Raw genomic sequence first — 13,025 nt, 5'->3', positions numbered from 1 at the left:
GCTCATTCCCGTTGACGTCAGCATGCCGCAGAGCCGTTGATCGCCTGCGGCTGCCAGCCTACGAGAGACATATCACATTTTTTGATACCCCGCAGATCGAAACATTAGTGTGAAACTGCCTCTTCTACGAGCCCGGCTGACTCTGCCGTCCCATGGCTAGGCCCCAAGGCGGTATCGCGAGGCCACCCTGCTGCACGTACGTAATTCTGGGTTGGCTTATGGGCTCTCGCGGCCTCGTGCATATGTGCTTCGAGTATCCGGGCGTGACTTAAGCATTCTGGGCACTGGAGCCTGGAGATACGGGCCGGCTACGACCAACTGTGGCTTTATGTCAAACCGGGGGGCCGGGAAGCTCTAGTCAGGAACGTTGCATTTCCTTGCTTGATCAGTGGCTGCAACCTTTGCGCCCATCGCCCACTCGGCTTGGTGGCTGCCATGCGACAGAAGCTGTCTGCTATCTCGGTCTCCACTACCCGCGCTTGATGACCGCCCATGTCACTTCGCCGTGACCAGTGCCGCAGCACCCAGCTGTTGGCCGATAGCACTGGGGCCAATAGTAGCAATGGGACCATGACCCCCAAGAGGCCGTCGTCGATGGAACGGTCATCACTATGGATGTTCTAGTCCGCTTGGTTGCAATGATCTACATACGCCCATTCCACACAGTTACCATTGATACCACAAGACCGGGGGGGTATGACCCAGCTCCCATGCATAAATAGACCAGAGAGCTCCCATCTAGCTTGGTCTTTTCTTTCTTTCTCTTTTCATCACCAACTTCACCTTCCTTCCGACTCGACAGTCATTTTCTCAAAGGTCCTTGACGGATCTGTCCATTCTCTTTTCAGACATTCCTTGACAACTAGCACCGATCGACCTCGGTTTTAACACTCCTTCTAGAAAGTTCAATCTTGACAACAATATCTAACAATGCATTTCTCCACAATTGCTGGTCTCGGCCTCATGGCCACCACTGCCATGGCCTACCCTACAGTCCCCAAGCACTCCTTCAGCCGCCGCCAGAACGGTACTGCCAGCGCTGAGACTGTTGTCTACTGGGGCCAGAACGGTGGCGGCGTTGTTGAGAACAACGACCTCTCCAGCTACTGCGGTGCTGACTCTGGTATCGACATTCTTGTTCTGTCCTTCCTCTACCAATGGGGTAACGGTGTCACCACCCCCGCTGGTACCATCGGCCAGTCTTGCTCCATCGACACCACTGGTGCGGGCACTGGCTGCGACGACCTCGCCACCGCCATCACCACCTGCCAGGGCAACGGCAAGAAGATCATCCTCTCCCTTGGTGGTGCCTCTGGTGCCTACTCCCTCCAGGGCCAGTCTGATGCCGAGGCCATCGGCCAGTCTCTCTGGGACTCCTACGGAAAGAAGGGCAGCGGCAGTGCCCCTCGCCCCTTCGGTGACGCCTTCGTCAACGGCTGGGACTTTGATCTTGAGGCCAACAGCGGTAACGACAACTACCAGTACTTGATCGCCAAGCTCCGTGAAAACTTCGCCAGCGACTCCTCCAACACATACTACATTACCGGTGCTCCTCAATGCCCTATCCCTGAGCCCAACATGCAGGCCATCATCACCAGCAGCCAGTTTGACTACCTCTGGGTTCAGTTCTACAACAACGAGGGCTGCTCCACTGACACTGGCACCAACTACGCTGACTGGGTCTCCAACATTGCCAACACTCCTTCTTCCGGCGCTAAGATCGTCATCGGTGTCCCTGCCTCTGAGCTCGGTGCCACTGGTACTGACTCTGGTGCCAAGTACTACCTTGCTCCCGCCGACCTCGCCACCCTTGTCACCAAGTACAAGGATGACTCTGCCTTCGGTGGTGTCATGATGTGGGCTGCTGGTTTCTCTGACGACAACGTCAACAACGGTTGCACCTACGCCCAGGAGGCTCACAGCATCCTGACCACCGGCAGCGCCTGCTAAGCGCTCGCTTGTCGGATCTTGAAATGAATCCTTCGTTGTATATAACTCTTGTTTTTCGCTGCCACTTTCATTGATTGTTGTGGTGGCAGCTTCTAAATGGCTTTGCATTTTCGCGCCATGTTTATATGCTTGATTTGCATTTTTGTCGGTCGCTTCGATTACAGGTGAATTAACATTAGAATTGATTTTCTACAATCTCTTCCATTATGATCAAAAGTAGTAATAAAAAGTAGCATCTCTTGTAGCAAACGCTAGGTCGGTAGTACTCTGGAATTCGCCGCTTCAAGGTGTCTACCACTCTAATAGCGTTCTTGACCTCACACCCAACCACGCACCCTCGAGACTACCAAAATAATATAATAATAAATAAACAAATATCGCCCGTTGCCAACATGACACATTCTTGAGTTCATCCATCCCTTGCAGTGCGCCCCACACCAACGAGAAACAAGCATCAAGCCACCCGAACCGGCCGTCGGTATGGCACGTTTTGCTATCTATGGAATCCACAAAATTAGCTAGCGCATCATGTGGTGCATGCCTCGATGCCCATCTCTATCAAAATCTATCTTTAGGATCATCATGCTGGCATGTGCGTGACTTACGCACGTTACTCACTCATGCCTTGCAGTGTGCATCACGTGTTCTATATAACCCTTAACACGTATGCCTCACCAGGGAAGTGGGCACTTTGGAATGGATCAACTACCGGGAAAGAATTTACTATTTTTTAAAGACGCATAATGATTCTTTGTCAATCTCACGGCATAATTGGATATCATGTGGCTGGCTGGTGTTCATCAGTTGAGCTAGTGAGTAGAAGGCGCTATATATTATGTAGGGCGTAAAAACATATGAAATTTCTTTGGCAATCTTTATCCCTCACTTTACTAGATACAAACGTGAGAATCTTATTTTTTTTTGTATAGGCTTGGATGGGTTTAAATAGTAACTGGTGGACTTTACCAGATACACTCGTACACAAGCAGCCCTAGACCGTATCTGGAAAGGCTTCGGATACGCCACTTCGACGACAATTCCTATAAGTTAATCGAGGTGACAATATAATTTGCCATTATAATCACGACACGACCATGTTTAAAATTAAAATATAAGAAGCACTAACATATCTATCAAAGGAAGAGGATACAGTCGCACGAGAAGGTATTAAGAAGCGAATTCGGACATCATGCCATTTCCAAGTTTAGGCTGTGAAACGTGCAAAACCCGGCGAATCAAGGTTAGTTAATCAGCGAACAATGGGTTAATAGGGATTTGCCATAGGTATTATGACTGATAATATAACTGCAGTGTGACGAGACGAAGCCGATCTGCCGCAAATGCATCAAGTCCCGGCGAGTCTGTCGCGGCATGACAGGCGTCGCTCAACACTCATACTATAGTGAGAACTCTTTCGCCAGCGGTCAGACCAAACGCCCTCGTGGACCACGGCCGAAGCGCAAGTCCCAAGACGCCGAGGACGTGGCTTCGCAACAGCGTTCGCTAGCGGAGGACCTGAAAGCACAGGCTATTGCCGAGTATTTGAATAACCATCTGACTATACCCAAAGAACAACCGAGTCTACTACGGGCAACAGACAGTGACTTATTGCCTCTATGGACGGCTAAAGGCGAATATCCGATTCTAGATCATGCCGTATCTGCTATGGCTCTTGTTCTGTACTCGCGAATTCACAATTGTCCGCCGGCAGCCACTGAAGCTTGCCTGGAATACGAGCAGCTATTACAAATAGTTCGAAAATCGACGCCTGAACTAAACGAAAGCTCTATTGATTCGTACCTGCTTGCTATATTTTTTATGGCCCGGTACGAAGATGCAGTGCACCCCTCTGACAATGATACCCCGGAAAGGATTTTTTCAGGCGTCCAATACACGAGCTTTGAGCACCACGATGGGGCCCTTGCGGCCCTAGCGCTGTGGAAAGAAAAGCTTAGCGATGTCAAGCGACCTTCTACTATTATGAAGCATACACGGCGAGGGCTAATTAGGTCTGCTTTGCTTCGCAAGACCGCATTGCCGGATTTTTTGCTAGATGGGGCGGCATATGGCGAGCAGGGTATAGATTTTGAATATGACAACATTGTCGTGCGAATTGTACATATCCGTGAACGACTGGCAGAGTTACTCAAACTCCAGCAAGGCGTTGATATTGATTGTCATGCGCGACATGCCACTTTAGAGGCCCTCGAAAAAGAGGCACAAACAATCGACAAGGATTTACACGATCTACCTACCCGGTTTCCTAGTGCGTGGGCATATAAAAGACACACTACGCCAGAAAGTTTTTCTACCTCCTCTTATCCGACACCGGAATTTTTACGCCCAATAGTCTACACGTGCTCAAGTGTGGAGTACGCAGGAGTCTGGGCCTTATATTTCGCCACGAGAATTCTGGTCAACGAAACACGCCTGGAAACACTTGACGCGGCCAAATTTCTTCCTTACGAGCTCAGTTTAGGCTGTCACTCCATATTGAAGACGACGGCCGACGATCTAGCGTCCATCCTACCGTTTTGCCTAGGAAACATCAAGCTCGTTCAACACAAAAATATACCGGAATCCATTGAAGTGCTGCCTAAAGAAGATTTTTTATTTAGCGATATCCGTTTATTGGTCTGGCCTTTGAGTCTTGCTGTTGGCTTCGATCATCTAGATCGCGAGCAGCGGTCGTGGTTTGGGGCGTTGCTCGTTCGGATTGGGAAGGCATTTGGATTTGGAATACTTGAGTCGGCTGGGTCTTCTGTGAATGAAGTTTGATTTGGTAATGATTGTTAGATCTAAAAAAAAAAACTAGTTGACACATTAATTATATGATATTGACGGTTTTTCCCCCAAAAAGGTTGACTAAATTTCTACGCAGCTACTTATACGCCGCGGCTTTGTTTTAGATACCTAATCATTGATATTTATCTATATTTATAGAGGTTATAAGTCTACTTCTTTTTTTATCAGTTGATAAACTTAGTTGAAATATCAGCCGTTAAATACAAAACATTATAACTTCAGCTTCTTGTCAGGTTAATCAACCAGTTGATCAAGCTTGGGTCAGGGTATAAACATCAATCGTCGCAAATATTCTTTCTTCCTGCATGCAGTGTTCAAAAGTGCATCATCAACAATACAACACATTTCAATATACTAAGCCGTAACTCTCTGTCGTCGCCAAATTTTGACAGGCATGTCGCCAAGCAGCCAATTCATGCCCTCACGTCGTTCAATCTCCCAGCCAGGATGAGGCAACGCGAATTCATACCTACGGAGCACAGAAGCTAGAACAACAGCTTGTTCCAGGTAAGAAATGTTCCGGCCTATGCAGCCCCGAGCACCGGCCGAGAAAGCAAGGAAGTACGGCTGGTTGTTTTTGCCTTCTTCCCCAAGCCAGCGCTCCGGGATAAATTTGTGCGGTTCTGGGAAAACTTCTTCGTTCCAGTGCACTGCCAAGGCAGTCATGCCAACTGAAACACCACCGGGTATGTAATCACCCAGAATATTTGCTCCTTCTGGTGGGGTTTGTCTTCCAAGATTATGAGGAGTAGGCGGGAACAACCGCAGAGACTCATCCAGGCATGCTCGCATATATGGAAGATGCTTCACACGGTCATATGAAACAACTGCGGCGAATGGATCTTCGCTAGCATCATCATCCTCATCCTCGTTTTCGTCATCCAGGGCCGCATCAAGTTCTTCAACAAGCTTCTTCTTGATTTCGGGATTTTTCAACAGCTGATAAATAATGTTTGTCATTGCAACCGCTGTAGTCACACTACCGGCATTCATCATGATGCTCACTTCCGCAACAATTTCACCCATTTCAAGGTTATTGGGATTGCCGTTCTTGTCTTCCATAAGAGCTTGGAAGAAGTCGTCAAGCTTCTCCCCGGCGCGATATCGCTCGAGGCGACGGTATGAAAGATCGAGAGGAACGCCGTCCCATTTCGCGCCCAACTTGCCCAATCTGCCATAGAATGGGATTAGGTTAGCGAGCTTGTCGATGACTTTGTAGTAATCATATGACCATAGTAAGAGTGACTGTTTCCGGTTGCTGGCATACAGACACTCTCGGAGGTTGCATTCATAGCGGGTACCATCTGTCTTGCGGCCCATGACTTCGTCACTGCCCCTATCGAGGAAGCCGAGCTTCTCGGAGAGTCCGATATCTGCAATGGCGTCTAACGTGAAAAAGTTCATCCACTTCCGATAGTCCAAATTGACGTCCTCCTTGGCAGGAATGGCTCTATTGCTGGCTAACGGGGCTGTGCAGCACTTGTCAAAGTGCCGGATGGCTCGAGCAGTCTTGTCGGCGACCTTGTGCTCCCAGCCTTCGAGGTTTTTCAAAGCATATGCAGACGACAGAACCTTGCGCTTCCTTGCATGGTCGCTCTTGTCGACGACATCTGCAAGGTGGTAATGGGAGCCTGCGCCGACTACATAAGAGCCGTCCTTGGTGCATTTGGTACCATGTCCATAGATATCTTTGATCGCACGAGGATCCGTATAAGACAAAGTATTCGGACCAGTGCGTAGGACGGGGCGCTTCTTGTGAATCTTAATAAGCTCTCTCGATCTGGCGCCTGTGTGGGCCAAAATCATGAATGGAATATCTGAGATCCCGGAAAATAAGGTCATATTGGGGTACTTCCGAAGACCTACAAAACCATTTGTTAGTCAGGCATTTAATGAAAATAAGTGGGATTTTGTAGCATTCTTTACAGATGTGTTTCTTCTACATTCTTTGTTAGACATACCTTTCGGATCCTGATAGTACTTGATAATGGGATAAGCCACAAGATAAAACACACAACATGCCCCAAAAATGAATGCACTAGGGCTGTGCGATATGGTATCCATCACATAATTCGTGTTTGTATCCATATTATGGAAAAAGAAAAAGAAAGGCTATACAAGAAAAGAAGAGAGAAGATGGAAGAGGTGACTTTCTGTTGTCTATTTTTTCTTGGAACAGAAGAGCAACGGCCACGAATAAACCTTGGTGGTCGGTCTGGTTCGAGGTATCTATATAACCATCAGTCTTCTAAGAATAATACCCCCATTGACATCATGATCGATCATCTGTCTAAAACAGCAATTCGCCCCCATAGGGCCAAATTTTCTTGATAAAGTGGTTTGCGGGGTGTATTTCCTAAAACCCCCCTCCATCTGCGGTGTGGATTTCTTAATCTGGCAATCTGCGGGAATGATTTCCAAGCCAGGAACCTTTTTTAAAGGACGTGTGGAGTAATGCATGCATAAGTAGCGCTTCTAGATTGTCCACGCAATTGTGCCTCCGGCGAAACATTTCCTTGTTTGGCGAATAGGGTTTAGCGCCGGAAAGTGATTTCTCTTCTAGATATCTATTCGGAAGCATGCGAAACCATCTCTACATTCTGCTCAGTGTGTCGGGTACTGTACAGCGATAATTGCCCAATTTCATGAGGTCATGTGATCAATCGGTTTTAGCTGTGTGGACAAAGTGACCAGTTTACCCTCTGGAAGGGTCATCTTTGTCATAGGCCCGGGGAATGTAATCAACATCATGGTTTCTGGGAATAATCAAGCCCGGGAGCAACTATGTGCTTGCTAAATATGTGCATATATATGAATGCGTGCATTTATTCCGTCTTTTGTAGCTTATCCGGAAAGTGTTCTACTCAAAGAAATGTACCCAGAGGCCTGGGTTTCACATGGGAAGTACGAACATTAAACCTTCCAACTATCTTATGACTTGCCATGGACATGAAATGAAAGAAGCCACACAAGGAGACACAAGAAAGTCAAGTTTTATTGTCTGAACACCCGAGCAAGGTGCACTCCCTGACACCAAAAAGGAGCGTATTACCACACGTTGTGGATACACTCTAGATAACGATGAAACAAAGTATAGAGGGTAATTACCAATGTTGTTTTATTCTTAAAACTCTAACCTAAGCGACATGATAAAGCAAATACCTAGATAGTGTATTGCTTTTTTTATCGGTGCGGGCATGGCCATCCTGATAGCCTCCATGAAAGACCCGCGTTTCAGAACATGTCCTGCTGTGAGTCTTAACTGAGGCTATTACTTGTGGAATGACGCTAGCTCAGTTGATTCATGAGTTTAGCTCAAGTGAGTTCAAGCCTTTTGGTGACTATGAACGGATGCATGATTTATGTGCTTTGGTTCACTGTTTGCCGATATTCTTGATTGCCAATGCTCATATATCTCATGATAGAAACCGCTTTTCGATACTTCGAGCTGAAAACGATTGAATTGACCAGGGAGCTACCATTGCTACCTAGTTGCTTTCTACGCTGCGGGCCTCGTGCGCGTTACATGGTATTAAAGCAGACAAATCTCTCCCAGTTGAAGTGCGAGCCTTCGGTACTACTTTAATGAGCTTGCTCGTGAGAGGAACAATATCGCGTTGATTTCGTCAATCAAGGCATAAATCTTGCAGCATCAATAATAAGGGTACCAATGGGTCGCCAAAATTTACACTCATTTTTCATCGGCTACTGTTACTATATTAAGAACTTACCCCATGCCCAGAGAGATGCTCTAAAAAATGACAAACCAAAAGTCGAAGGTCTGATATTATTACCCCCTAGATACTACAAATAAACTACTATCCGTCGTGCTATACACAAAGGAGGAAAAACATTCCTACGCATTGGATTTCCAGACTATCTAGATGGCCTAGAACTCTCTTCCCGAACTTCATACTGAGGATGCTTGGTTTTCGCAGGCAGATATTGTCTTGTATTGGTACGGCAATTAAGTTGGGGGATCGGCAATTGAAACCCCCATTTGCCAGCCACTTATGTGGGGAAGAACTTCCCCGCACCAAATCCCTATCAATCTCTCCGCACTGATTCCCCCTCGATGCGTATGCAGTACTCGCCGCTTCATCTACTCTTCTCCACTAGTCCATGAAAATGGTTGAGTCCGCCGAAGACAACGATCAGGAAGCGAATGACCCTCAAAACGCCAACGATGACAGCCCTCGCAATAGCGAATCCAGAAGGGTCGGCCGCAGTGGCTCCAAACGAAAGCGGAAAGCCACATGTGATAATTGCAAATAAGTCTCAAATTGACATAGTGCAGAGCCTTGCTGACTTGTTGCTGGGCTGAATACGAATAAGCATGCAAAATGTGTGCCTGTCGCTCGAGTTGATCTCCACGCCGAGGCCCCAACTTGCACACAATGCCAAAAGGACAGCATACCATGCACTCGCACTTTAGCTCCATTCAAGTTTAGTCTTGTTTCCAGCGATATGTTTGGTGGTCCGCCGCGGAAGTCTCTGAAGATACCGAGTGAGCTCTATGCCCTTCACTCTTGCTTTTACTCGTGTCTAATATGTTGCAAGAGAAACTAGTATATGTAGACGAAACAGCAGAGTTGGCGGCTTGCTACAGTCATGACGACAATGAGGACATGCATGACCCTGCAATATTATCTTCACCTCATCCTTCTACCTGGTCTGAAATTGGCCAAGATGCGATGAACAGTTTGAACCTGGAACATGACCGCGAATTGTCAATAGCATCTGGATTCTTCCAGCACAACACCGACTTTTCCCACAGTAACTCCGACCTCTCTCCAAATAATAACACAAAATTAAGGCGATGGTCGACTAGACAAGAAACATATGACGGCGGAAATGACGATCACAATGATCCTGGTGAAGATGCCACTAGCGCCCTGGCAACTGACACCGATGTCTCTCGCCCACGCGCCGGCTCCAGGGCATCCGACATTTCATTTCTTTCACCAAACCTAGCGAATCAGAACGAGACCCCGAAGTTTGTTTCTCCATTGAGTTCAACTAGCTCGTTGATGAGCGGAGTTGTAAAACTACCTTCTTCAGGTTGTTCATCCAACGGGGTAATATCATCTCTCGGCCATAATACGTTGGAATACTTACTATTTCGTTATTTTATCGATCACTTATCCCTATGGTTTGATATTTGTGACCCAGAGAGACAATTTGAAATAATCGTCCCTCAACGAGCAAAACGATGCCAAGCGTTGATGAATGCTATCCTGGCAACTTCTGCACGCCACCTAACCAGAGTACCAAGGTATAGAAAGGCAGCTGGCACAATTGAATACAACGGAAGGGTCCTGCATGACCTGACAGACGAGACTGCATTGCATTATCATAGCAAATGTATCAATGACCTCTTGATACTGGGGGCGGATCCGGAACAAAATCGGAATGAAGACCTTTTGGCAGCCGGGGTTATTTTACGGTTGTATGAAGAGTTTGATTATCCGTTCCGGGACGAACAAAAAGATAACGAGCTTTTTTTACAAATGCTTAACGCGTTCATCGAGGCACAAATTCCAAATTACGCAGCACCGTCCGTATCTCGGGTGGATTCTTCTGTGACAATCAGCAGCCCTAATACCGTTGAAAACACAAACAGCAATACTCAGAGCGAACCTCCCCAAAGTATGGCACAACTCTCACATCTAGAAATTTTTTCGGCTTAGTCGCTAACATGATACAGAGCTTCGCCAGGCAGTATTCTTAATTGCCTTTCGACAAGAACTCTACTCGGCTTTCCTTAAGCAGCGCCCCTTTAACATGTCCATGTCAAGATGTGAAGTATTTCGGACATTCGAGCCGGCAGAAGATGCTATATGGACGACTCGGCTGGTCATTTTCTGCGCTGACGTGCTCAACTTTTGTTACGGCAATAACAGCCCCAGTGAAAAAACCGGCCCTTTGCGAGATACAGAACTAGGAAAAGAGAAATGGCTCGAACTTAAAGAACTCGAAAGGATGTGGGTAACAAGTTTGCCCTCGACATTCGAGCCAATTTACTACCGGGAGCCAGAACGCCAAAAGGGAGAAGTATTTCCAGAAATCTGTTACTTGACAAGCCTTCATGCGGCCGGCGTGCAGCACGTTGAACTCGCTCGAATTCTACTCTATGTTAACGATCCAACGCAACCGAAATTGGGGTTTGGACAAGTCGCCCGAATGCGTATTCTCAACCAAAAATTGAAAGACGCCGTGCTTAGGCTATGTGGCATTGCCGTAAATAGTAAGAGAAACCCCCCTGCTTTCACCACCGCGATGCTTAGCATTGCGGCGTGCGGGGAGCTTTTTGAGGATAAATTAGAGCACCGTGCACTCTTTTCTATCCTGGACGAGTTGGAGTATAATCTTGGATGGCCGTTCGGCAATTTGAGAGAAAAGCTGCAACAAGCATGGCAATATGGCGGCCATTGGGAATCTGACCTTCTGAAATGAAAAAAAAAACTACCTTACGACTTTATAAATCATGTAAATATACTTTTAGCCTGACAATGAAACTAATAACTACATATGTAGGCTTAAATTCTATTTTCTATTCTTTTTCTAAATTGCTTCAACATAACAACCTCCCTAGTTTCAGTTTATACCACAGAGTGAAAACGTCTAAATCTTAGAAACTTCGACTCTTCTGCCAGTCTCATCAAACTTCAGCGACCGTCCGGTAACCAAAGCCTCCTGTAGCCAGGCACCAATTTGTACAGCTTTGACAGCATTGCTCAGCTTAAAGGGCAGAGGAGTGTCGTCGAGGCAGGCATCCACAAACTCGTTTGTCTCTCGCACAAAGGCCTGTTCAAAGCGGCCCCAGTAATGAGGAGGAACCTCGCGAGTGATTCCACCAGCGTGATAGTAATTGACCAGGTTACTTTGCGGGTTCAGGTTCACGGAAAGTTTGCCTTCTGTGCCAATAATCTCGGTAACATCTTCTTGTCCATGTGCCATCATTCGCGAACAGTAATAATAAGCGATTTTTCCATTGTAGAATTCGACGATTCCCACCGCATTGTCAAAGTCTTTGTGTTTCCTGAGGTCAGGCTGGACTGCGGTAACACCATAAGCAGAGATTGACTTCGGGGTCACATCATCGCCGAAGAACCAGAGGGTAAGGTCAATATCATGCACTGCCATATCAACGAATACTCCTCCAGACCAGGCTGCGTATTCGACGAAGAAACCAGAAGGATCATGCTTGTCGCACGTCTGGCTGCGAAGGATGGTTGGACGGCCAATGCCTCCGTTCGATGCATTGTCGTAGGCTGCGCGGTACGAGTCATCAAACCGGCGTGAGAAGCCACACATTACTTTGAGGTGAGGTCGCTGTTTAGCTGCTGTGACGACGTCATTGCACTGAATCCACAAATATTAACTCATATACTCGACGATGAAGATGATAAAAGATAAACTGCCTTGTGCGAATGTGGCACCATATGGCATATTGAGACAAGACATCACTTACAATTGCGATACTAGTCGAAAGCGGTTTCTCACAAAGAACGTGCAGGTTCTTTTCCATGGCTTTAATAGCCTCTTCCGCGTGGACTGAAGTAGCAGTCCCAATAACAACGGCCTGGAGACCAGGCTGCTGGATCATCTCATCGTAATCGGTGTACAGGGTCACGCCATACGGCTCAAGATGAACCTTAGCCCATTGAATCTCCTCTGGATCAGGAGAGAATGCGGCAACAAGCTGTGATCGAGGGGCACGATTGAGAAAGTTCAAGGCGTGTCGCTTTCCCATGCGGCCGAGTCCTGCTGCTGCAACCTGGAGCTTTTTGGGAGCCATTATGGAACGGAAATTTCGTAAAATATTTCGAGAGCAAAGTTATTATCTCAGTGAATGGGATCTCTCTGTGGCTTTGGAAAAAATATATAGAAAAAGTCGAACATTTTGAAATCAGTCGCCTTAAATAGCTTTTCACAAACACTGCTGTGCAGCTGACAGCCATTCCACAGCATACAATTACATTTTGATCGTCAAGAATCGTCGAAAAGAGAGATTATTCCCTTTCGCGTGAAGCTCTGTAGAGTCCAATATGTATCCAAATGTAGAAGCGGTAGCTAGTTGTCTGTGCGGGGAAGCTTATCGGCGCGCGGGGTGTTTTTCCTAAAGAAGACGACGATTTTTCCCACGCTGGCGGTAAATTTTTTCCCCTTTCGGCATTTATGGCTATGGTTTCCGCCAACCCTAATCCATCTACTCGCCATTCTTGTTAACCATCCCCGGTCTACCATAAGAAGAATGGGGAAATTCG

General features: G+C 47.0%; 5 protein-coding genes across 5 annotated transcripts; 3 read left to right on the top strand and 2 right to left on the bottom strand.

Moving 5' to 3' along the window:
• Positions 1-930: 930 nt before the first annotated feature.
• On the top strand, positions 931-1,950 carry TRUGW13939_09309 (uncharacterized protein; the record flags this gene model as incomplete). Its single annotated transcript, XM_035492433.1, has 1 exon — positions 931-1,950. The coding sequence occupies one exon, from the start codon at positions 931-933 to the stop codon at positions 1,948-1,950; it is 1,020 nt and encodes a 339-aa protein (XP_035348326.1).
• A 1,371-nt stretch (positions 1,951-3,321) lies between these two features.
• Positions 3,322-4,728, top strand: TRUGW13939_09308 (uncharacterized protein; the record flags this gene model as incomplete). Its single annotated transcript, XM_035492432.1, has 1 exon — positions 3,322-4,728. One exon carries the CDS (start codon positions 3,322-3,324, stop codon positions 4,726-4,728), a length of 1,407 nt encoding a protein of 468 aa, XP_035348325.1.
• A 381-nt stretch (positions 4,729-5,109) lies between these two features.
• TRUGW13939_09307 (uncharacterized protein) lies at positions 5,110-6,843 on the bottom strand (the record flags this gene model as incomplete). Its single annotated transcript, XM_035492431.1, has 2 exons — positions 5,110-6,617; positions 6,717-6,843. 2 exons carry the CDS (start codon positions 6,841-6,843, stop codon positions 5,110-5,112), a joined length of 1,635 nt encoding a protein of 544 aa, XP_035348324.1.
• Positions 6,844-8,883: 2,040 nt separating this feature from the next.
• TRUGW13939_09306 (uncharacterized protein) lies at positions 8,884-11,211 on the top strand (the record flags this gene model as incomplete). Its single annotated transcript, XM_035492430.1, has 4 exons — positions 8,884-8,973; positions 9,091-9,262; positions 9,316-10,404; positions 10,463-11,211. The coding sequence occupies 4 exons, from the start codon at positions 8,884-8,886 to the stop codon at positions 11,209-11,211; spliced, it is 2,100 nt and encodes a 699-aa protein (XP_035348323.1).
• Positions 11,212-11,379: 168 nt separating this feature from the next.
• Positions 11,380-12,556, bottom strand: TRUGW13939_09305 (uncharacterized protein; the record flags this gene model as incomplete). The annotated part of the gene is made up of 2 exons (XM_035492429.1): positions 11,380-12,120; positions 12,230-12,556. The coding sequence occupies 2 exons, from the start codon at positions 12,554-12,556 to the stop codon at positions 11,380-11,382; spliced, it is 1,068 nt and encodes a 355-aa protein (XP_035348322.1).
• Between the last annotated feature and the right edge of the window lie 469 nt (positions 12,557-13,025).

The sequence above is a fragment of the Talaromyces rugulosus genome, chromosome V (assembly GCF_013368755.1).
Source record: "Talaromyces rugulosus chromosome V, complete sequence".
Classification (NCBI taxonomy): Eukaryota; Fungi; Ascomycota; class Eurotiomycetes; order Eurotiales; family Trichocomaceae; genus Talaromyces; species Talaromyces rugulosus.
The sequence above is the reverse complement of the archived record's forward strand: the minus strand, read 5'-3'. Positions and strand labels throughout refer to the sequence as shown.